Source organism: Stegodyphus dumicola, chromosome 4, assembly GCF_044657685.1.
Source record: "Stegodyphus dumicola isolate Sdum_Otavi_A_Nest chromosome 4, ASM4465768v1".
Lineage (NCBI taxonomy): Eukaryota > Metazoa > Arthropoda > Arachnida > Araneae > Eresidae > Stegodyphus > Stegodyphus dumicola.
In genome coordinates, this window is record NC_140771.1 from 32,520,485 (window position 1) to 32,542,932 (window position 22,448).

Sequence of the window (22,448 nt, forward strand, 5' to 3'; positions counted from 1 at the left end):
TGATATTTTGAAATTAGTTACATAAAGTATCTCATATGAAACTTTATGCAATGAAAATAAAAATCACACACAACCTTGAATAATAAAATTTTAAGATAAAACATTAACAATTTTTACTTTATGTTAATTTTATATTGCAGAAATTTCTTAAATTCAAAATAAAATGCTTATGTTAAATATTCCTATAAAAGTATAGAACTGTAAGATAAATTATTTCTTACTCACTGAATGAGTTATTACATGTTACAGTAAATAGTACATATACATTTAGTTTTAGAACTATTGTGAGAATATGTATTAAAAACAAATAAATTCAGATAAATCATAGAATTCAATAAGAGTTCAGAAAAAATTTTCACTAGGCATACTTTTTAACTTCTATTTTAATAATTTACAGAATTTTTTAAATTTAATATTTGAAAGTTATCACAAATAGCAAACAGAAATAAAAGAAAGGGAAAAGCTGACAATACTAAGAAAATAACTCATAGATATGAAAAGTTAAATCCCAGATCTGATATATTCCCTATTTCTACTTTTTCAACAATCTGTAAGTTATCTCAACAGCAGAACTTGAATTACCTGAGGTAATTGAGACTACAATCACCTCAGATAATCAAACATTCAGTTAGCAGTGACTAAATTTTAAATCATGCCAAATTTTCCTTCAACAAAGCTTTCTGAAACTGTTTATTTGAAATTCTAAAAATAAGTATAGAAGTACAATTATTAACATTTAAAAAAGTACTTTCAGTACAGATACAATTTGCTGCCATTAGTTTACAAATAATCCATACAAAAATTTTACTTCAGGACAAAAATATTCATAAAAACAGTATCAAAAATTTACCTAGATTGGAAATTTCAAAAATTTCTTACATGCACTTTTTAGGCAATAAAATTTTTTTAGAGGAGGGAGAGAAAGCAGGTTAACCTTTTTTGTGATCATTCTGTAACTATCTGCTACCACATGATCAACAAAAGATCTACAGGAAACGTATCAGGACATTGCTTTAAACAGTTTTGCTAAGGCTTATTAGAGGCTAAGCAGTAAAACTGCTAAATACTGGTTGATCAACTCTGATTCAAATCCTGACTGCATGGAAGCTTTCATGGTTTTTCCCATGTGTAATGTACACATAAGACAATTTCCCTTAAATGTCTTCCATGAAAGCATCCCCTCTTCTTGTGCACTTTGCAATAATAATAATAATAATAATAAAACTTAAATCAAGATTTCAGCATGGATTTTTTTTTCACTTATATCTTTAACACCACATTAAATTTTTGTTGTTCTCCTGAATTGTGCAGTGGCTGATATCTTCATTGCTTAAATCTTCAAAATTTGGTCACTGTTTTCTTCATTTGTCGATTTCCAACCTTAATCCTTTTAGCTTTTGAAACATGTCTAAGAATTAATTAATTTATTACTAACATGTCAGTTAGAGCTGTTTTCACTTTTAAAATAATGCCCTAAAGGAAGGCTGTTAATTGATAAGGAAGGTTGAAAGATAGTCACTGATAAATTCATCAATGTTATTGACTTTTGTTCCACCTTTCTATTCTTAGTAAAATTTCCCAATTATTTCTTTATTTTGATTGCTGGCTCAGTTCACAAAGACCTCAGTTGATAGATGCCTGGTTAACAAAGGTTCTCCTATATATATAAAATATTCTCACAGAAAGTATGAAATGGCTATTTAATTTCCTTTTCACAAAAACAATTTCTAAGAACTTCATTCAAGGATGTTAACTGAAAAGTTCAGAGTAAATTTCATGCTAACTTATAAATCCTCTCAAAAATTATTACATGCAAAAATTACTTTGTTTTTAATAATATATTTTAAAATGAAACAGCACCATGTGCAACCTCAACTCAAAACTATTTTAGATAACTCAAGCTATTTTAGATTTGTGAGCTGAAACAAATGTACTATATAAAATATAAATCCCTCCCCCCATTTCCTTATTAATGGATTAGGTGAATACTTACCTACTGCTGATAAATCAAGAACTTTTTTCCTGGACAGAAGTAAACTTTCAAGTACTCGAGAAGCAGGAAAACATGTTTCTTTGTACTGCAGGTATGAAAAAAGGCAATGCAGGAAGTTTTCTCGTTCAGAATACAAAGGGACAAACTTTTCATACTAGGAAGTATAACAAAGACATATTGTTAAAGTAAGTAAAATTTAATACTTTTAATAAACCTCATAATTTTAATTCTACTATTAAAAATCAAATGAACAGACAAAATACTGTTACTTCATACAGGGTGATCAGCGAATAAGCCCTGATTTCAAAATTAAGTATCTCTACAACAAAGATCGATAGAATTATGCGGTAAACTGTATGTTTATTACCAAAACTGTAAAAATAGTGTACAAAAGTTTAGTTACCAAAATTGTTAACAGATGGCACTCTAATCGCAATGACCTATCAATCAATCTATTTAAAATGTGCTTCAAAGTCAAAAGTGATCAGTACGACTGTTGGCTAGTGAAAAGAGGCTAGCGTAGAAAGTGACATAATGTATTCCAATGAACAACGTGTTTTTTCATTCTGAAATTTTACTAATTAGAACACAGTCCTACAGCAAAACATTGCAGTTTTCAAAACTGATTCAATGTTCCAGTTTGACCTGATGCGAAAATTATTCGCATGTTCTTCGTGAAAGTCGAACAGACTGGCAGCATGACTGGTGATCGAAAGGGAAGTGTTGGGCCTAGGCAAACTGTAGTCACTCCTGAAAATGCAGCCAAAGTTTCTGAAATAGTTCAGCAAAATCCCAGGAACAGCATCCGATGGATTGCATCAGAGACAGGTTTGAAGAACATGAGCATGCAAAAAATATTGAGAAATAGCCTACGGCTGTTTCCATACAAAATCCAAAATCAAACAAAGGGTTGACTTTGTGAATCAGATTCTAACAATGATCGACAACGACAGATTTGATGTGAGCTGCACCTGGTTCTCAGATGAGGCACATTTTCATTTGAATGGAATCATTAATAAACAAAACTGGAGATTTTGGGGTTTCGAAAATCCTCATTTGTGTGAAGAGAAAGCATTGCATTTGCCTAAAGTTATTGAATGGGCTGCGGTATGCGCCAGAGGCATTATCGGACCCTTTTTTGTACGAGAAACGATAACTACTGAGCATTACGTTACAATTTTGGAACAATTTGTCAGCATTCAACTGGCGTTGGAGGATCGACTGGTTCATGCAAGATGGGGCCCGACCACATCGAACATATAAAGTTCTTCACTTTCTTCATGAATACTTTGGGAACAGAGTAATTGCGTTAGATTATATGCAGTTTACTGACAAAAGAATAGCTTGGCCTCCATATTCTCTCAATCTGAGTCCTTGTGACTTCTTTCTATGGGACGCATTGAAAGATATCTTCTATCGAAACAATCCCACTACTCTAGTTGAGCTTAAATCATTGATTGGTCTTGCATGTGACTCTATTTTCATTGAGACATTGCAAGACGTGATGTCAAATTTCATTGTTCGTTTACGCCACCTCATTGTTTTAAACGGTGAACATTTTGAAAAAATTGTATTTTGATTGCAAGGCTGCTTCATTTTATTTTTTTTAGACTCCTTTCAGAGAAAAAGTTTTTAGTGCAGAGCGCCAAACATGTTGCCTGTAGCCACTACAATAAATAACATCTTGAAATATGCACCTGCACAACTATGTATATTGTAATGTATATCATGTAATTTAATCCCTTTTACTTGAGCTAATTTAACACTGAAAGGTTAGGAGCATCGTTGATGCCGCCACCAATGGCAGTACTTGTCACTGGAGTCTCAATTTCCATCACGACTCAAGGAATGATGCCAGAATGTTAGTTTTCTAGCTAGTGTATGGGGCTAATACCTGATTTTACTTAGGGTAAATATCAGGTGGCCCCCCTCACTTCTACATAACACAGCATAATTCTATCGATCTTTCTTGTAGAGATATTGAATTTTAAAATCAGGGCTTATTCGCTGATCACCTGTATTAACACAGTATTCTTAATAGTAATTCATGATCTTTTCAGAAATGCTGCATGAAAAGAATTATACATGCATCCTTTAAATAAATCAAAGGAAATTACTGTGATGGAATTTGAAATTTATGATACACTGCACTTTATCAACATATAGCCTCAAACATTTATTAAAACTTGAAAAAAATATGAAAAAGATAATAATTTAGTTCAATGACATGAAAAGTAATCCATATTAGACATATAACATTTTAGAATAAAACTGAAGTTCGAGCACTTTAAAAAAATCTTCAAATACAATTTTCATTCATCTTAAAAATAACTAAATCTTTAAATTTTGATTTGAAATTAAAAAAAAAAATCGGCAAATGCAATACTTTTTTTTATCAGTTTAAAAATGTTTTTGAACATTTTTAAATTACCAGAAGCAATGCTGAAGGAAATAATTAAAACTACTTCCTATTGAGGATAACACCAATTTCACTAGAATTCATTTCATTCAAGTTCTTTCCTAACAGCTTCACTAAAGTTCTTGAATCTTAAAAGATGTCCTACTGTACTGTGCATAATACCAACCAGCCAGTAGACCTTTGCACCATTCTCTGAGGTGTTCTCCCTCGGGTGGAAATGCACAGTTAGTGTGGCAAAACTATACCCTGCAGGACCAGTGGTTAAAATTCTGGTGTCACTTCCACTTCTACCTTTACCTGTATTGTGCATAACCACTCTGAATGGTATAATGATTAATGCTCCTAACTGCTGTATCATTGGGCTTGGTTCAAATCTCATGGCATGGATATATATAAAATATAAGTATATATCTTTGTGGCATGGAGGTACTCTAAATACACAATGAGCAGAAAGTCTGGTTTGGTGATAGAGTTAAGGTAGTGGAAGACCTCAGACTGTCCCCCAGGTTGTGTTCTCTCTTAAACTTGGGGCAAAGTTTAATAGCTAGTGCAGCAGGACTACACCTGTACGATCAATGGTGAAATTTTGGTGTCCTGCCCCTACTTACATTTACCAATACCTATACTTAGCCACTAATACAGATAATGAAATACAATATAGAAATGTCAATTCAATTAAATACAGAATAGCAGCAAAGTCCATAGTGTTTCTGCATAATTTTAATCAGAAATGTTTTATTAAAAAACCATTCCAAAAATGATATCAGAATATAAAAAGGCAAGTTCCCATATAGGAAATTTAGAAAAGCTGAAAATAAGATATTAAATTAAGTCATCTGAGGTACGCGAGTATAAACATACCGTTTATACATAAATGCCTATAAAATTTTCAAATATGATATTAAAATAGTATATTGTACTGTGCTGAGCTATAATGTATTGCAGAGTAGAGTGGAGAACAGACAAACATATGTAAATACATACCAAAAAATAAAAAACAGAAAAGATACTTACATCTACACAAATAGCATGAAATATTTCCAGGCCAATACCTTTCAATCTCAATATTTTACTGCTCTCTATAACATCATTAAAAAATACACAATTTAAAAAAGGCAGCTTTTTTTCCCTTCAGAATTTGAACAGAACAGAAAAGTATAAAACTTTAAAATGTTACAAAACTAATGATTTACAAAAATAAAATAAAAAGGATCTGTATAATGAGAAAATACAAAAAATAAGTCGACAGTATTATTCATATTAAACACAAACATGACTAAAAAATTTTAAAAATTACTTAGTACACACGAGCCATTTTAATACTATTACATGAGAAAATATAAAAGTTATCCTATAATAAATTTCAATGCTAAGTTGAAGTGCACTTCCTTCAATACTTTAACATAGCATAACATACACAAAAATAATTAAATGAGTGTTAAAAATAATTACAATTCTTAAAAATATAAATAACATAACAAAAACAACAGTTTGGATATACTTTCATAATTTGATAGTCTCTTTACTCTCTTACAGATGACAACAACTAAATCTTTATTTATACTTCACTACCTTTCATTACCATTTCACTACTTTTATGAAATTACCATTTTGAGGTCAAGGTCCATGTACTTGGGGGTGGGAGACACTTTTATATTTCCCATTTTAATTTTTCTATCAAAAAATTTTTGCATTTTCATGACATCCAAATCATGACTTAGGATGTGTGTTACATTTAACATTGTTATATCTAAATGTCAGAACAATGTTCTGTCTAATGAATCAATTCTAATGAACATTGTTCTAATGTCATCAAACTGTAACTTAAATGATATGCCAGTTTTTTTTCACAGTTTAATTCTTCACCTCAAATTGTGCATAAATGTTACAGTCATGCAAGCTATTCATGTTTAAAACTTGATGCTAATTTTCAAATAGGCATGCCATGGGGGGGGGAGAAACACTTGGCGAAAATCTAATTTACAATAAGTTTTTTTTTTTTTTTATTTCTTCAACAAATGACCATCAGCTAAAATCATCTAGAATTTTAAAATTTGGATTACAAATTTTCTTTTTTAAACATGAAATTTTCATAATATTTGAAAACTAGTCAAATTATTAACTACTATTAAAACCTACTATTTTAAAGCAATCAAAATATCAGAAAAATATTTAGACGCCTTTTCACAAAATGAAGTTTATTTAAAATTCATTTCATTTGCAAATAAAATTTGGGTAATAGTGTAGCATACGATCTACTACTTTTAGTTATTTATTTATTACTTAGATAGCATCCCTAAATGCTATTTTTAGATTGAAACATGGGATTAAATAGCAAGTAAAAGAAATGATTAAAACAGCAATAAATTTTAGTCCCGCCATCTAAAAAATAAATAAATAACTAAAAGTGATAAATTACATAACACATTATTAGCAAATTTGATACTTATAATCACCTGCCATATCAAAGATCAAAAACAGCACATTAATACTTTGTGTGCAATACTTTCTGCTTAATTTTATAGACAGACACAATTTTTATTTTTATTTATTTTTTTTTTCAGCTGCAAAGTTCATTGTTCAAGATTTGCAACTGCCACACTGCTAATTCCCACTAAACTGCCTATTGACATTTTTTCATTCTCAATATCTTTAATTAATTTCTTCATTATCGAGAAAGTGATATTTTTTGGATTCAAAACCATACTATAGATTTTGCCATCCATTAGCTGATTGATGACTGGAACAGTCATTGCAATGGAAAACTTCTGTTGTAGCATCTTCATTTATTATTACTTCTCTGGATTTCTTCACAAATTTCATTAATAGGAACATTCTGATTTTGCTTGTGATAATAGAAAAATCTTCAAATTTATCTATCATCATCACCATGAATATTGTAGTTAACCAAAAATCATGTTAAGTATTTTTTTAAATGTATGCATGTGCTCCCATAACTCTGAAATGCCCCACAGAGCAGATTTTATGTTAAAATTTTTCAAAAATTCTTGAATGATCTAGCTAGTGTTCAGAAAACTTAGCAGAGATTTTAAAAAGGCTTATCTATATCTGCATATCAGTGTGCATAGCACTCTTGCCCATTGACTGAATGGTGGATGTACAGTTGGGGGGGGGAAGATTACAATAGAGACGTTATCTTTTAGTAAAACTTGCAAAATTTAGCTGAATAGTTGTTTAGTAGAGGACAAGTTTTGCATCATCTAATAAACCAACCAATTAAAAATACTGCGGAGCCTTGGATTATAATCAAAGCAACATTCCTCATGTTATGATCTAAACAGTATTAAAATACATATATTTTTCTCCCAGCCCTTTTTATTTCCTTGTACGAAGTAAAAAGGAAGTATTGTAATCGTGAAAAGTTTCAGGCAGCATATTTCAACGAAAATATCCATTTTGACCGCTATCGAATGCAATTTAACAATGTTTTTGCATGATATCTGTACATAAGGACAGAATAAAAGACTCTTTTCCTCCAAAAACTGCTTTAAAATGAATTCTGAAGAAAATTTTTCATGCCGTCTGTACGAACGTATATACATACGTATATATCTCGCATAACTCAAAAACGAGTAGCCTCAGAACGTTGAAATTTTGTATATAGGACTGCTATAACATGTAGATGTGCACATAGTATTTTGGTTGTAATCAGCCGAACCAAACATATATAAATATATTTATATATATATCCACTCTGTTACCCGGCTCAGTGATCTCAGTTTCTTTACTCTTATATGTTTGTAAATTGTACTTTTTTTTGCTTTAAAAATGATTGAATTATGTTGTTCTTAACTTCCGGTTAAGGTTTTTATGCCTTTAGTAAATCTGTATGCAATATTTTTGGAATTATCAACAATTTTAAAGTTGTTTAAGTGCCGCTAAGCCTAATAATTTTTTTGATGGTGGCCATTGCTTGTTTACAGTTGAAACAGCAGGATAGTGGATTTGTTGACAATCTAGAGAAACTTAGCTTCGCAAAGAAACAACAACAAAGAAAACGCCTTCATTTATTATTGCCAATTAAATCATGCTTAATCCTTTCTGGAATTTTTTCGAGGAAATAAGTGTTTAAGATTTACTTCGTAATTTTTCATCTAGATATTTTGAGTTTTTATGTATTTTTGCCTTCTCGCGAAGTGAGAACTGAATTAATTGAATGAGAAATACTCAATCGTCTGAGAAAAACTGTTTCTTTTTCGTTTTGTTTGCTTAATTTCTTTTATACATCGTTCTAGCTTTATTTTAGTATTTGAATAGAACATGTAGCAACGATTAGATAATTCTTTAAATGATATAAATTTTGTGCATTCTGAGTTATAATATGAACGAAATATAATACTGTTAAGTGAACCTAGTGCCAGAGTGTCGTTGTGGTAAACAGATAGAGTGAATTTTAATGAATGCATTTATTCTATTGTGGTTTATGCGCTGTCGGTGAAGTACATTTAATTCAATCCAATAAGTTTAAATGAAATGTAAGAAAAAATGTGTATAATTTAATATTCTGTACAAGGAAGTAATGTGGTGTAAACATCAGATTTTTTAATAAACCATTTATAACGTGCACTTACCATAAGCCGGTGCAGTTTTCGATGGAAGGACTGTGTATGACATAACAAATTGCCTCAAAACCTAAAAGATTATTTCTCATATTATATCAAAGAAGCTGATTCAAAATAAATAATTAACAATACCTATAAAAACTAAATGGCATTATCCAGCTCATATATATTTTAACAGCCTTTTAATTTTGCCATCAATTTCATACATGGCAATTTGTAAAAATTTAATGCAAAGGAAAATTCATTCAAATAAATTTTAATTGCATTGAATCTATTGAATTTGGTTACAAATCAGCACATCCTACATTTAAATATAAAATAACCTTAGAGGAAGATTTATTCATTACGATTTTAGGAAGAAATCTATTACATTCATTATCTTACTCTTTTACAAAAGCACTGAAAACTTCAGACAGAATCATTCAAATAGAGAAGATTGATAACACTTTATAATTCTAATTTTGGTAGTAGTAATATTATCAAAAATCCTACCTCTATTTTTTATAATACTTTGTCTAAGAGCCTTGCTTTTCTGTACAAAAGTAAATAATTTTTTTGAATGTTCTAAGATAGAAAATTCATTCTTAATTTTTTTGGGGGGGAGGGAGGGGTTGCAGTTACAACAAAGCATACTAAGACTATCAATCTAAAAGGAGAGAGATGCCTTTGTGAAGGACCCTCTAAGAACTACATCACATTCACATTACACAAAGAGAAAACCATTACAGCAGTTATGAAGGCAGCTTGTTTAACAGGATTTTAACCAGGTCAAACTACCAGCATTTTCTTATCCACTCAGCCACTAGTAGGCAACATTAAAGTCTATTATGTTTAGACATTTAACATGTTTACATTACTCAAATAAAATTCCTATGAAATTAGAAGCCACCATCTTTCTATGGGTCTTTTCAACAAATTTAGAACACAAAGTATGGAAGGCACCCAGAAGTTTAATAAGAATGTGGCTTACAGAATAACATTCATTTAACTTTCTCCTTTCAAATTTTCTGAAAATTTGCCTCTAGACTGCGATATGTGGCTAGACACCATTTGAAGGCATAAGTCCCATTTTTTTGTTTATCATTGACCTAGAATTGAAATTCAGAAGTTTAAGAAAATTATATATCATTATGATTTTTAAACTAAATGCTGTTTTCTGCACAAATCTAATGCAATTACATTTTTTTTGTGTGTGTGTTTCACTAAACAGATTAATTTTTGAAAAATATTGCAGATCCATTTTTGGGGGGTACTTTTTTTTATTTATTTCAGCACATGAGTATCTTTATTTTGAAAGACTCCTTCAATCATTTTTAAATCTTTGGTGGCATTGCTGCTATAAATATCAAAAACTATGAATAGTCAATCTTCTCATTAATAGACATTCTGGCAAGACTTGTCCATTATCAAGAATTGCTTCATAAGAATATAATGTTTGGAAAAGAATTTGTCTTAAACACAAATTTAAAAAATGCTCAATAAAAATGCAATAACATAAACAATATTAAAGAATAAATTATATGTAACAAATAAATGTGACTAAATAAAAGAAATTACAAATCAAAAGAAAAATAACTTTCTAACTTTAAGAAAGAAAATGCTCTAAGACAGTTATATACTGTTAAAAAAATATTAAAATTAATCTATATTAAAATTGTTTATTTTTATGGTTTTGATCTTTCAGTCATTTTGGGATGAAATGTTAGCTTAAAATAAGCTTCCTCATGGTTTCAGATAAAATTTTATGTGCCTCAAAGTAATGCATTATGACTTTGCTTAGCACATTACTTACTTTGTCTATTTTTATTCCAATAGCCTTTGCAGCATTAATTTCACCATTAAAAGTTCCATCTATCTCTGAATTTGATTCTATCATACTCACTGATGTCTATTAAATTAATTTTGTCAAATCTTTCCTTCCTAAAATAATTGGGCATATAGCTTTAGCTCAAATTTTTAAGAGTTTCTAATATCCTGTAACTAAAACTAAATTTCTAGCCATCCAAATACATAAAAACTTTGATAAAATATAACAAAACAGTAATCTTTCGTATATAATCTTAAATGTTTGAATTATTCCTTAATCCAAAGGTCAGGCTAACAATGTAGTATAGTATCTGCAACGATCACTGTTGGGCTTTTCCACGTGGTTTAGATGTCTGCACTTATAAGTTTTGCAACACACTGCCTAGCATATTTCGCTGCTTGATGTGGCTGCACCACATAAATATTCTGATCATATTTGAAACAGATCAGACACTATTTAATTAATATGTATATTTTCAGTAGCTTGGCTGCTTTTAATATTCACTGGTTGCCTGCCCCCCCCAATATGAAACATTCTTTTTTCTTTTTGCTCTAAAATAATTTGTCAATCCATGTTTTTTAACTAAAAGACACTAGTTTTTGTAAAATAGTTTCATCTTTTTCTAAAGCATCTAAGCATTTTCCTCTTTAGCAATGAGCTTTTGCATTTAGAAGCCACAGGGAACAACATACCAATCACATCATTTATAAATATGGTTACTCAGATCAACATAAATAATTCAACAAAAGCAAAAGAATTGTGCACAGTGGGATGCAATCTGATCTAAGAACAGTTTGCCAAACCATAAACTCAAAAGTAAGAATTTTTGAAAATTAACAGAAAGATGCAGAAGACCAATCTCATCAAAAGAGTTTATTCCTCTTTTCACAGAATCTCAGACAAAAAGTTTTCATTTAAGGGAATTTATCCCCAAACTTCTGCTTCACAATTAAAGTATCACTCAAGGAAGGAGGAAATGTCATCTCCCCAGTTGCTTGAAAACGGTCAATTTCTAAGAAAACTTTTGCAGACAAAATTTTTTGCTGTCTGCAGTCAGAAGCATCTTCTCAAACCAACTGAAATATAAGTTTGATTTTGCAACTGAAGATTCAGAAATTATCAATTAATGAGAAACTGAAGAATCAATTAAAAAAGATGGCAACAGTCACAACTAATAATAGTTTCAATAATTTATGTATTCACTAGACTTTATACTAGAGTACTACTGTATTTTTATACTAAAATACTAGCATATTTCTTAATTACAATTACTGAATTTAAACATTAAAAATTATATTCATATTTTTATTTAATTTAATTTTTGAAACATATTATACTAAAGTTTTATACTCTCATTTAACTTGACTTTTAAAATAATTTATTAAAAGCTCTGCACATCAAACTAACCACAGATAATTTTCTACAATAACATATCTAATATTTATGTAATTATAAAAGAAAATGCAAAGAGAATATTAAATGGGGAACCTCCAAAACATGCTGAAAAAGTATATTTCTGATCCATTTCGCTGTTTCTTTACATGGACTACTATTATCAGATTCCACTTCTCTTCTCCCAGTTTGCAATATTTCACACTTAAGTTCCTTGGGGGGGAAAAAAAATATGTACAAGCAAAAATTAATCTATAAAAAGAAAGAATTATAAATTTTTATCACCTACTAAAAAAATTATGCCAGAAAGTACTTACAAATAGTTTAGCTTTACATATACAAGCAATTATGGTACAACTCTGATAAATGCCCTAATTTCACCAAATGTGGCGATATGTGTTTTGCGCTGGTTTTTGGCATGATTGCGTGTTGTATGGCAACCATGTCGACGTGGAAAAATCTTTTGGTGCAGTAGTTTAATTGCTAGTTGGTTCGTGTCGCGTGTGTTTCTGAAATAGCCTATGTTGCGATGAAAGACGTGGTGGGAAGGTTTCAGCCGCGTATTTTAGATTGTGTGCAGAGTAAATTTAGTATGAAAAGGTACGATGTTGGAGTTGTTAACGAGTCTTTTGTTCACGGATGTATTTATGGGGATCGTAGTGTATTTTTGGAATTTCTGTGGGAATCGGGACTTTTAAAACAGAGTTTGACGTGTCCGAAATGCGGAGCTGATATGAGAACTCGGATGAAAAATGGTGTTTCTGATAGACTTGTGTGGGTTTGCAGTAAAATTGTTGCTAACAAAGTACGTGGGTGTCAGCGGAGTTTAAGGTTTGGATCTTGGTTTTCGTGTAGCAAGTTAACGTTGGAGGTTTTCGTGTAGCAAGTTAACGTTTATTGTTACTTTCGAAATTTTGAATCTTAGGAAGGCATGTGATATAGCAAAATCGTGGAAGTTTTCTTCACAGACGTTGTGTGACTGGCGAAATTTTATTAATGAATGTATTTTGGACTTTGTATGCTCTGTATCTGAGAAGATAGGGGGGAAAGATATTTCTGCTTTTAAAAGAAGCTTTCATTATGGTAAGTGCATCTTATTTTATTGTTTTTATTTTGTAGAATGTTATATTCATTGTTTTTTTGTATGAATTTCTGTTTTTATTGATGTTTTTTGAATTGTCTGAAATTTATTTTAGTTTATTTTCTTGATTTGTTTTTAGTGTAGATTATTAAAGCGGGTGTGCGTAGTTCGTAGATTCGTTCGTTGCCTACAGTGTGCCATTCGTAGGAGTTTTTTAAGTTAAAACATGTTGCTGTGTACATGGATTCTTGTCAAATATTTTTGGTTAGAAACTACGTTTTTGCTATCTAAATTTTTTGTTTTTGTTTCGGATTTTTAGCTTAAATCGTGTGTTCAAAACGGCTTAAAGTTCGAAATGTAGACAAAAAATTTAGATAGTAATATGGCAGCGTGAGAAATTTGGCGACTTGAGGGTGCATATCAGAGTAGTTCCGCAATTATCAACACTGATGTAAAATGAAACTCCACCAAGATGGAGTTGTACTGATAAGCGTTTCTTAATCTTTTTGATAGGAGGAAATCTTTTCAATGACCACTTTTATTGTGGAACCCCTGGTTTTCTGCAACAGTATGCTTCTATTGCAACATTCTGTTTATGGATTATTTGCAATAAAAATGACAATTATTTCAAAAAGTAATTTCAAAATTAACCCAAAAATTCTTAAAATAATACATTCAATAGGGCTTTTAATTTGAATTTTAATGAGATCAGCAACACTGTTTTTTATTATTACAGTTATGCTTGATATTATGCTTTATGAATTAAAATAGAATTCCTGTCATGTTCGGCATCAAGTCTATTGGGGTATTTATTTTTAGTCGACACATACAGCTGAGAAACTCATTTCATGTAGTTGCAAATGGCAGAAGTTTCCTTCAGTTCAAATGGCCTTTTGGACAAGTTAGGATATTCATCTTTTAAACTGCACCAGAATTCCACTGACAGAATTAATTTATACTTTTCTTACAATGATGTATCAGATGTCATTTAAATAAAAGTTCTGCATTCTTCTGACATGGATGAAGGTTGTGCATAGGCAATAGCATGGAGTTTTTAATCCACAATTCATTTTTGATATTTAATATGCTGTTAATTTGGAAAATACTGATTAAAAACTTCACTCAGATCTTTCAGGTGCTGAATAATTTCTTCAATAAATGCCTTCCCTATTACAATTTCTTTCTCTTCTGAAAAGCCTTTTATGATGGTTGGAAAGGAATCAAAGTCTGGAGCCCCTGCAAATTGTCAAAAATTCTTTTTCTTGAAAACAAGAATTTTCCGTGAGCAGTAAATGCATATGCTTGTTTGCTCTGAAGTAAACCCTTTAAATTTTAATAAGATGCTCACTGGTCTTTGTAAAAGTGTCACTTAAATATGCAATTTTAAGCAGCCAATTTCCATCAACAATTCAAAACTGTATTCTAATAAAATAAAAAAATAAAAATAAAAAAAACCCTGCACCATGTCCTTAACTAAAAAAATATAGTTTATTATCTTTTCCCGAGATAATCTTCTAATTTCAGTACGTAAAGAAGATGTGGATGTATATTTCTTATGCCCTTGCATAGTATTTTGAATAAATGATTATTTCATAGCTGAGATTATGTGAAGTTAATGATCTTGACAATCTCATAACTGGTGGACACATTATTTGCTACAAATGCTTGCCTATGCATCCAACAGTTGTTACTAGCACAGTTTTGTAATGACATTTTTAATGAGCTATATAAGCCTGTTAATTATGCCGCTCATCACCTTTGAGTTAATTCACTGGTACAGGACATCAATGCAGTTGTCCCATGTTATATGCTGGTGTAATCATCGAAAAATAAATGCTTGTTTCTTATTATGGTTGGATTTCTTTATAATTTGCAGTATGGTCCCTTAGATGTATTTTTTTTTACTACTAGACTTATGGAAAAGTATGTGTGATGTGTTGTTATAACAACCAATAAAGTTTATCAAAGAGCAAAAAATCAAAGTAAAAAACTTCCAATCAATTTGCATTTTATAAGAGTTACATCAACAAGTGATATTAAGCAGGGCTTTCATTCCATGGTATTGTTTGGACACGTGTAATGTTAAAGTACCCAGAATTTCCTATTTAGTATTACATTGTTGACCTTTAAGGATTTCAAATAAGAAATAAAATTCGATGTCACTGATAATGTTTTAAGTAATTTCAAAGTAAAAACGACAATCCTAATAATACATTCAAGATGCACTGCTTGTCAAAAATATAATCAAACATGATTATTAAGAGAAAACATTATAGTTTGAGAGAGTAAAATTTCTAATTTGAAGGTTTCTAGGCCTATCTTTTCTGGATATAATCATTGGTGTAACACATTTTAGCACTAGATTAGGTTAGGCTATTTGAAGAAGACAAAACACACAATGACAATCTATCTAAGAAGCCTCCATGGAGGACTTTCTAACGGAAACTGGCTCCTATTCACATTACATATGAAAAAAAGAAACCATGCAACTAGGCTGTTCACCTGGAATTGAACTCAAACCATACTCTCAGTATTTACTGGCCTTAATCACTTTGCCACTGGCGGGGTACACATTTTACCATTATGTTAGAATGCCGCCCAGATGGCATAGTAGTACCGAAGCCCAGATGGCTTCGTTAAGCATCGTTAACTGCCATACCGAGGGGCCTGGCTATGAATCCTGGAGGAGGCATGGTGTCTGTGCGACATTCAAAATACACGGTGAGCTGAAATCCTCTCAAGAAGTTGGTGTTACGAAAACAGGGATGGGAGATCTTTGAGCTATCCCCTGGGGGTGTTCTCTATTGGAATTCCATCGAGACCTAATATGTCTCAGTGGATGTACAGGTGCCAGCTTTGAGTCAATCTACACTTTTATATTAGAACAATAACATATTTTAAAACTAATACGGAATTTTTTCCATTTATTACTTAAACATTTACAGTCCATTTTCAACAGAATATGATACAGATAACATTAGAATCGTATTCTGTTGGAATTGAATTACAAATAATTTATTTTCGGTTACCCTTCCCATTTATAAAATAATTAATAGACATTTGGATGTTTAATTGCTTTTAAATTCAATATCATTTCATTGACAGGGAAGGATAATCTGACAGCTGATAATTATTTTACAAACTTAAAAATACTAATAAATAAATAAATAAAAGTATTAAGAATTCTTTTCACAGAAAGATCGTCAACATGACTTACTGAAAATATATGAAGAGCTGTTGAAAGAGAAGGATTATGATCCAGCAAGATATCATCTAGTCTTTTAATAATAGAAAATAAAGCTTCAACATTTTCAGGAATGGCACTATTTTCCACAATAAGCTCTAATGTCTAAAATAAATAAAAGTAGTCTTCTTTAACAAACAAATACATAAATTAAGTTCAAAATTATTTTAACTATTATGGTACTTATGTTCTATCACTATAAACTTCTGGTAATCATAACAATTTGACTACTTATATTAAACCAAACTTTTTTGTTTAAATTTTCCCAAAATATTTCAACTTGTATTCCAAGACAGTAAACGGTTGTTTTCAAGTCAAGAATAACGAATAATTAATTTAAGACTGGTTGTACATTTAAATGCTCCCAATCATTAAACTACATCAAAACTCATGAATAATACAGTTTTCTAATTATTATTTTCAACTTATCAATAATCCTTTGCTTATAAAGTCATATTCTATACGAAATACAAATTGAAAAAAAAAAAAAAAAAAGTGAAGCAAAGCATTTTGATGGCTAACTGCCTACAGAAAAAAAATGCCTTTGTGGAGGACTTTTCAAGGAAAACTGGCTTGTATCCTTGTTACACTTAAGCAAAACCATGAAAACCAAAGGCACAGCCAGCCCATTCACTGAGATTCAAACAAGGATGGGGTGGGTGTTCAGTGACTTTACTGCTCAGCTGACGATAAGCATATATCAGTGATGGGATTGAGACAGTTTTACCAGTTCAGAAAAATAATTTCAAACATATTTTTCATTCAGCAAGTTTTATCATAAAAATTGAGCTGTAATATTTCAGCAATTTATAGCTATTTATGATTTTTTTTTTTTTTTTTTTTTTTTTTGCCTATTACCAGTTTAATTAAAAGTTCTGAATTTCGCTGAAATGAAAAATTCATATTTACAGAAAGTATGAATTTAAGGGAGCATTTTAGTTATACAATGGTGGACAATGAAATTGAAACATATGCTTCTAAAATGTAATACTTCATTAACATAGCATAGCCCTCCCAATAGGCAATATTGCAGCAATGTTTGGAGAAATGACAGATACAAATCTATATATAACTCAAGGCTAATTTCAGTCATTTTCTTTGCAAAAGAGAATTCAGATGGTGAGTTAAGAATAATTTGTTTATGTACTTTAGCACAAAGCAGAGAAGCTGAATTATGTTAAGATAAAGTGATTGTGTAAGACTGAGATGTTCAAGCTTGTAGTTACATTTTTCAGATCAATCTACCACATGAACTGTCACACTGTCCATATGATGATTATTTCCTTTTCGATACACTAGCTGGACTGCTGAGAAGATATGATACCCTACAACAGTGGTTCTCAATATGTAGGCCATGACCCACTATTGGATCAGAGGAGACAGTTTTTAGTGATTCATAAAAAGTTTTGATATAATCTTTTGCTTATTATGTAATATTTATTTATATATAATTACAAATTTATTTATAATTTCCAATTCATTGTTAATAATTAAATATATTTATTATTATGTTTATTTAAATTACATGAATAATTTAATTTCCAAAGGACAGAAAGCATATAAACAAAAACAACAACAACAAAAAAAAAAAAAAAAAAAAAAAATGCTCATGAATAAACTATAGGTAACTATCACATTATTCATTTAAAAGAAACCTACATTTCATTAACAACACACAGTAATATGAACATTATTCTATATAATAAGCTATTTTCGTTTCTATTTCCCTATATCTCGAATTTTGCTGCTTTTATTGTTGTCCATTGCTAATCCCTAGGCATCAAATTATTTAATGCTGCTGGAAGTGCTATCTGTGCCATCGGCTACAACTTGTAAGTTGTCGCCATCATTACCATTTAGTATGTCTTTCCACGTGCAATGATCTTCAGAACCATTGAGAACATTAGACATTACTGTTTTATTGTATCATTAACCAGAGTGAGCATCCAAATTCTATGACCAAATTAATTAATAAGACATAAATAATCATTACATGGATGAATCCACTTTAAATTTTACAGAATCTCGCTTTCTGAATCTCTTGAGAAAGGAAAACTTGTGCAAATACTTTAAAAATTTTTGAAGATTTGTGCTAAAACTCTAGAGGGAAATTATGCAAATAAATATAATATTCTGTAAAACATGTTGCCATTAGGATATCTTGATTGTAAATGATTTTAAGCGTGTCTCATATTTTCATTGTAAAGATATATAGTAGTTGTATATTGTGACATGTTTAAAGTTCTCAGTGACTGTACTATTTTTTTATTGTGAAAAATTGCGAATCTTTATTTATTAGCATGAAGAAGAATTCTCATGAAAGAATAAACATTGATTTTTATGAATAGTAATTTGTGTGAGTATGCCCATTCTGGATAAAAATAAGCAACATGTGAGAAAAGTGGATGGCAACAAATGGTATAAGATACTGAAGAAGATGATAATCATAAAAAAATACATGAAATCATATCACATTCCAGCTAAATGTTAGTGCCATTCAGTCAGTCACACAAGGCATAATATAAACCTGGCTTGTAGTTGGTTTAAAAGACAAAAATTATATTTTGAGGAAGAAAAGACTAAAACTTTTTTTACTTATGAAAGAAAAGGATACCATGCCTACTTTCCTTTAAATGCAAAACATTTTCCTTTAAAATAAACTACACAGGGCTGAATTTGATCTTAATTTAAATTTCAAACACATTCATTTTCATTTGTGTTCTTTTTCTGTACATTGTTTTTTTTTTAATTAGAAAGCTTTAAAAAAATTTGAGAGAGGTTAGCATGGATCTTTCTTTTTACAAGGCATAAATATTCTGCTAAACATGACAATTAGAATGTTTTTACTTCATAAAGAGAGATTTGTGCCAATTTCAACCTTGGATTCACATTAGTATGAATTTTAAAATTAGATACAGTTCTACATTGACTCTAGCGTTTTAACACTGTTGTCTTCTATGAAGCTTTTTCTGAAAAACACTTTCACATTTTGAGATTTGTGTCAATCTGTCTCAAAATGCAACAGTTTTTCTCAGAAATGCGATATGATAATATACACTTTGTTAAAACTATTTGAAATAATGAATGAAAGCTTTTTTCCATGCGTCTACAAAGGTAAAAAGAAAAGGAAAATAGGTTGCTATAAATTAAGAAGCTCTCCAAGTAAATTGTTCTTGGCAAAAACTGAAAAAAATAAATAAGCCAAGATAAAATTCTTGAATTTCTCCGTAAATTTTACAATATGATATTTTGTATAATTATCTGCAATTAAATTATGCTGTTTTAAAATACATAAAATTACAATGGTATTTGAAGAAAAGGGAGGTGCTGATTTCTTATTTTAAGCTCTTTTTAAAGTAATTATATTAGGAAAGACCCATTGGTTATAGAAGCCACTCCATAAAGTTTTCATATCATCGACTTTCTTAAATACTCACGCAAAGGTATGTTTGTCACTATGAAATGTCTTGTTTCAGAACATACATTTGCCAGATTTTATAACAAAAGGAGCTTTTTCAGAGTAACAAAAAAACATTCATTCAAAGATCGATATTATGTTGTTGTCGTATACTACATATTTACTTGTATTTATTTATCGAGATACCTAGGCAAACTGAAGAATGTAATTTCACAATAATCATGTCTTCATACGATAACCTACTAAAATTAAATAATTACTTTCATGTGCTGCTCCATCAATGAATGAGATCAGTTAATTAATAAAATAGAAGTTTATTCACCTCATTGTAGTTACAATACATTCATAGAAATTTAATATTTTATATTTAGCATATCACCAAACACATTTCATACTGCTGTCAACAAAATTATAACTTTTCAACGTAAACAAACCTGAAATGAAGACACGTTATGTCTCCCATCCGTCATTCTCTTAAGAAGAAAAATAGGCACATTTTTTGAACTATATTGTTTCGGAAACCTAAGCGAAAAATTCATCTTTTACAATACAATCATCGGCCTAAACGCGAAATTTGTATTTCAACATTAACATAGCTGGAATCCATTGGATGGAAACAAACAAAGGATCGCTTTGCGCGAGTTGAGTAAAACTGAAGAACTTTGCCTTATAGGCATTATAATATTTCAATAGTATTTTATATGTCATTTATGTACATTATATTTTATATATTAATGAAATAATTTCAGTATACTTATACATATTTATATAGTATTTTCAATATATATACAGTCATATGTATTTTCATGAAATTACAAACTATGGAGGGCTATGCGTAAGCCATTTTTACGTAATTTAAAATCATAACCGTATTACCCATTGATTTTCCCGCGAATTTGTTGAAAGAAGTAACATGGGTATTCAAGGTTTAGCTAAATTAATTGCTGATTACGCGCCATCGTCTGTTAAGGAAAATGAGATTAAAAATTATTTTGGTAAGTTTATTAGTGTAGTATTTGCTGTTAGTTAAAAGTAGAAGCTATTGACTTAATACGTCAATCTAAATGAAATAGAATAAATTGAATTTTTGATGAGAAATACCATAACCTTTGCACAGACTTGGAAAAAAAGGGCTTCGTCTTTCATCAGATGCAAAGTACTCAAGAAGCAATTATATATGTATGAATAGGAAAGTCTGAATGTTGAAAAAGGTCGCAGGAATTTTAAGAGGTATCGCTTTTTTTTTGGGGGGGGGAGGCTGTGTACTTAGTAAACTTATACTTCTGAAATTATTATTTTAAAATCGATGTACTATTGCTTCTGATCGTTTTATACGAAGAGTAATATTGTGTGGAGGCTTTGCACTCATAGAAAATTTAAGATTCAGACTACTAAAGCATTTGGTTATAAATGAAAGCATAGAACTTCCATATGTGCACAGTAATCTCTCTCTTAACGCAGGGGAAAATGCCCTGTTAAATTGTATTAATCAAATTTGTATTTCCAACTCCTCAACACACAGAACATTTTCTGAAATTGTTCCAAATTCATTTCTGTTCTGTAAGGATTTTCATCTTCAAAAAAATTTCCCATTGTCACATTCATTTACTTGTTGGTGATTGGTGTTAATGAAACTGCTATTCCTAACATTTATTCAATTTATTAAATTCTTCCTAACATTTATTCAATGGCTCATGTATATTTATTGAGTCTTAATTCATACCCAGTGGCCAAATTATTTGCAGTGAAATCTACATCATTTTAAACTTTTTCCATTTCATAAGTTTATATACATTTTTATTTTTTTGCAAGTTGTTTTTTTGTGATTTTATTCTGGTGCACAATATTATATTCTTTTATGAGACTTAAAAGTCCCCCAAAAGCACCTATTGTTGAGATTTGAAATTTTCAAAGGTTCAAAAGTTATGAAGCAAATTTTCAACCCTCTTTATAAACAAGAATGACAAAACAATATTAATTAGGTGTACTTACTAATATATATATATATATTTGTTTTTGTTTTTGTTTAAGTAGCAACATTTTTATAAGCTTTTAATTAAATTGCTCTCGGTGTTTGTTATTGTGATTAAAACTTTGCCATCTATTTTTAAACTATTTTCTAATAAGCTATCGAGCTAAAATTTTGAAAATATTTCATTCTGAATGACAATATATTTTGGCAGAGCATTTTTTTTTCCTTTTAAAATTTGATTTAGATTTTTTCAAATTTAATAGTAAAATGATTTTTTGTGTATAGCTTTTGCTTAATGAACTAAATAAAAATTTCAGAATTTTGCTATGTTTACCACTGGATACGGCAGAAAAAATCTTTTAAATGAAGTTTTTATCAAATTGTAACATAAATTCAGATTTTTGAAAATTTCTGGGTATTTTTGACCATTTGAGTAACAACTGTTGAAAAAAAAGAGTGATTTATATACTGCTGTAAAATAATTTTTCAATTTAATAATTTGATTCATAATGTGTCATTGAAACTAGAAAGATTAAAAA

General features: G+C 30.0%; 2 protein-coding genes across 3 annotated transcripts in view; one reads left to right on the forward strand and one right to left on the reverse strand.

Moving 5' to 3' along the window:
• The window catches only part of LOC118189013 (short transient receptor potential channel 4-associated protein-like), a 90,043-nt gene extending 69,478 nt beyond the window's left edge, over nucleotides 1-20,565 (reverse strand). The window contains exons 1-6 of one of the 2 annotated variants that reach the window (XM_035359545.2): nucleotides 20,372-20,565; nucleotides 16,493-16,624; nucleotides 12,291-12,407; nucleotides 9,005-9,065; nucleotides 5,427-5,491; nucleotides 1,994-2,147 (exon numbers count right to left, since the gene is read on the reverse strand). In XM_035359545.2, the coding sequence (XP_035215436.1) occupies nucleotides 1,994-2,147; nucleotides 5,427-5,491; nucleotides 9,005-9,065; nucleotides 12,291-12,407; nucleotides 16,493-16,624; nucleotides 20,372-20,476 (634 nt within the window). In that variant the 5' untranslated portion in view covers nucleotides 20,477-20,565. The remainder of the gene's footprint in view (nucleotides 1-1,993; nucleotides 2,148-5,426; nucleotides 5,492-9,004; nucleotides 9,066-12,290; nucleotides 12,408-16,492; nucleotides 16,625-20,371) is intronic. The other variant, XM_035359546.2, reaches the window with a different exon arrangement.
• Nucleotides 20,566-20,808: 243 nt separating this feature from the next.
• The window catches only part of Fen1 (Flap structure-specific endonuclease 1), a 44,781-nt gene continuing 43,141 nt past the window's right edge, over nucleotides 20,809-22,448 (forward strand). Inside the window, exon 1 of the mRNA XM_035359547.2 lies at nucleotides 20,809-20,932. Coding sequence (XP_035215438.1) covers nucleotides 20,851-20,932 — 82 coding nt within the window. The 5' untranslated portion in view covers nucleotides 20,809-20,850. The remainder of the gene's footprint in view (nucleotides 20,933-22,448) is intronic.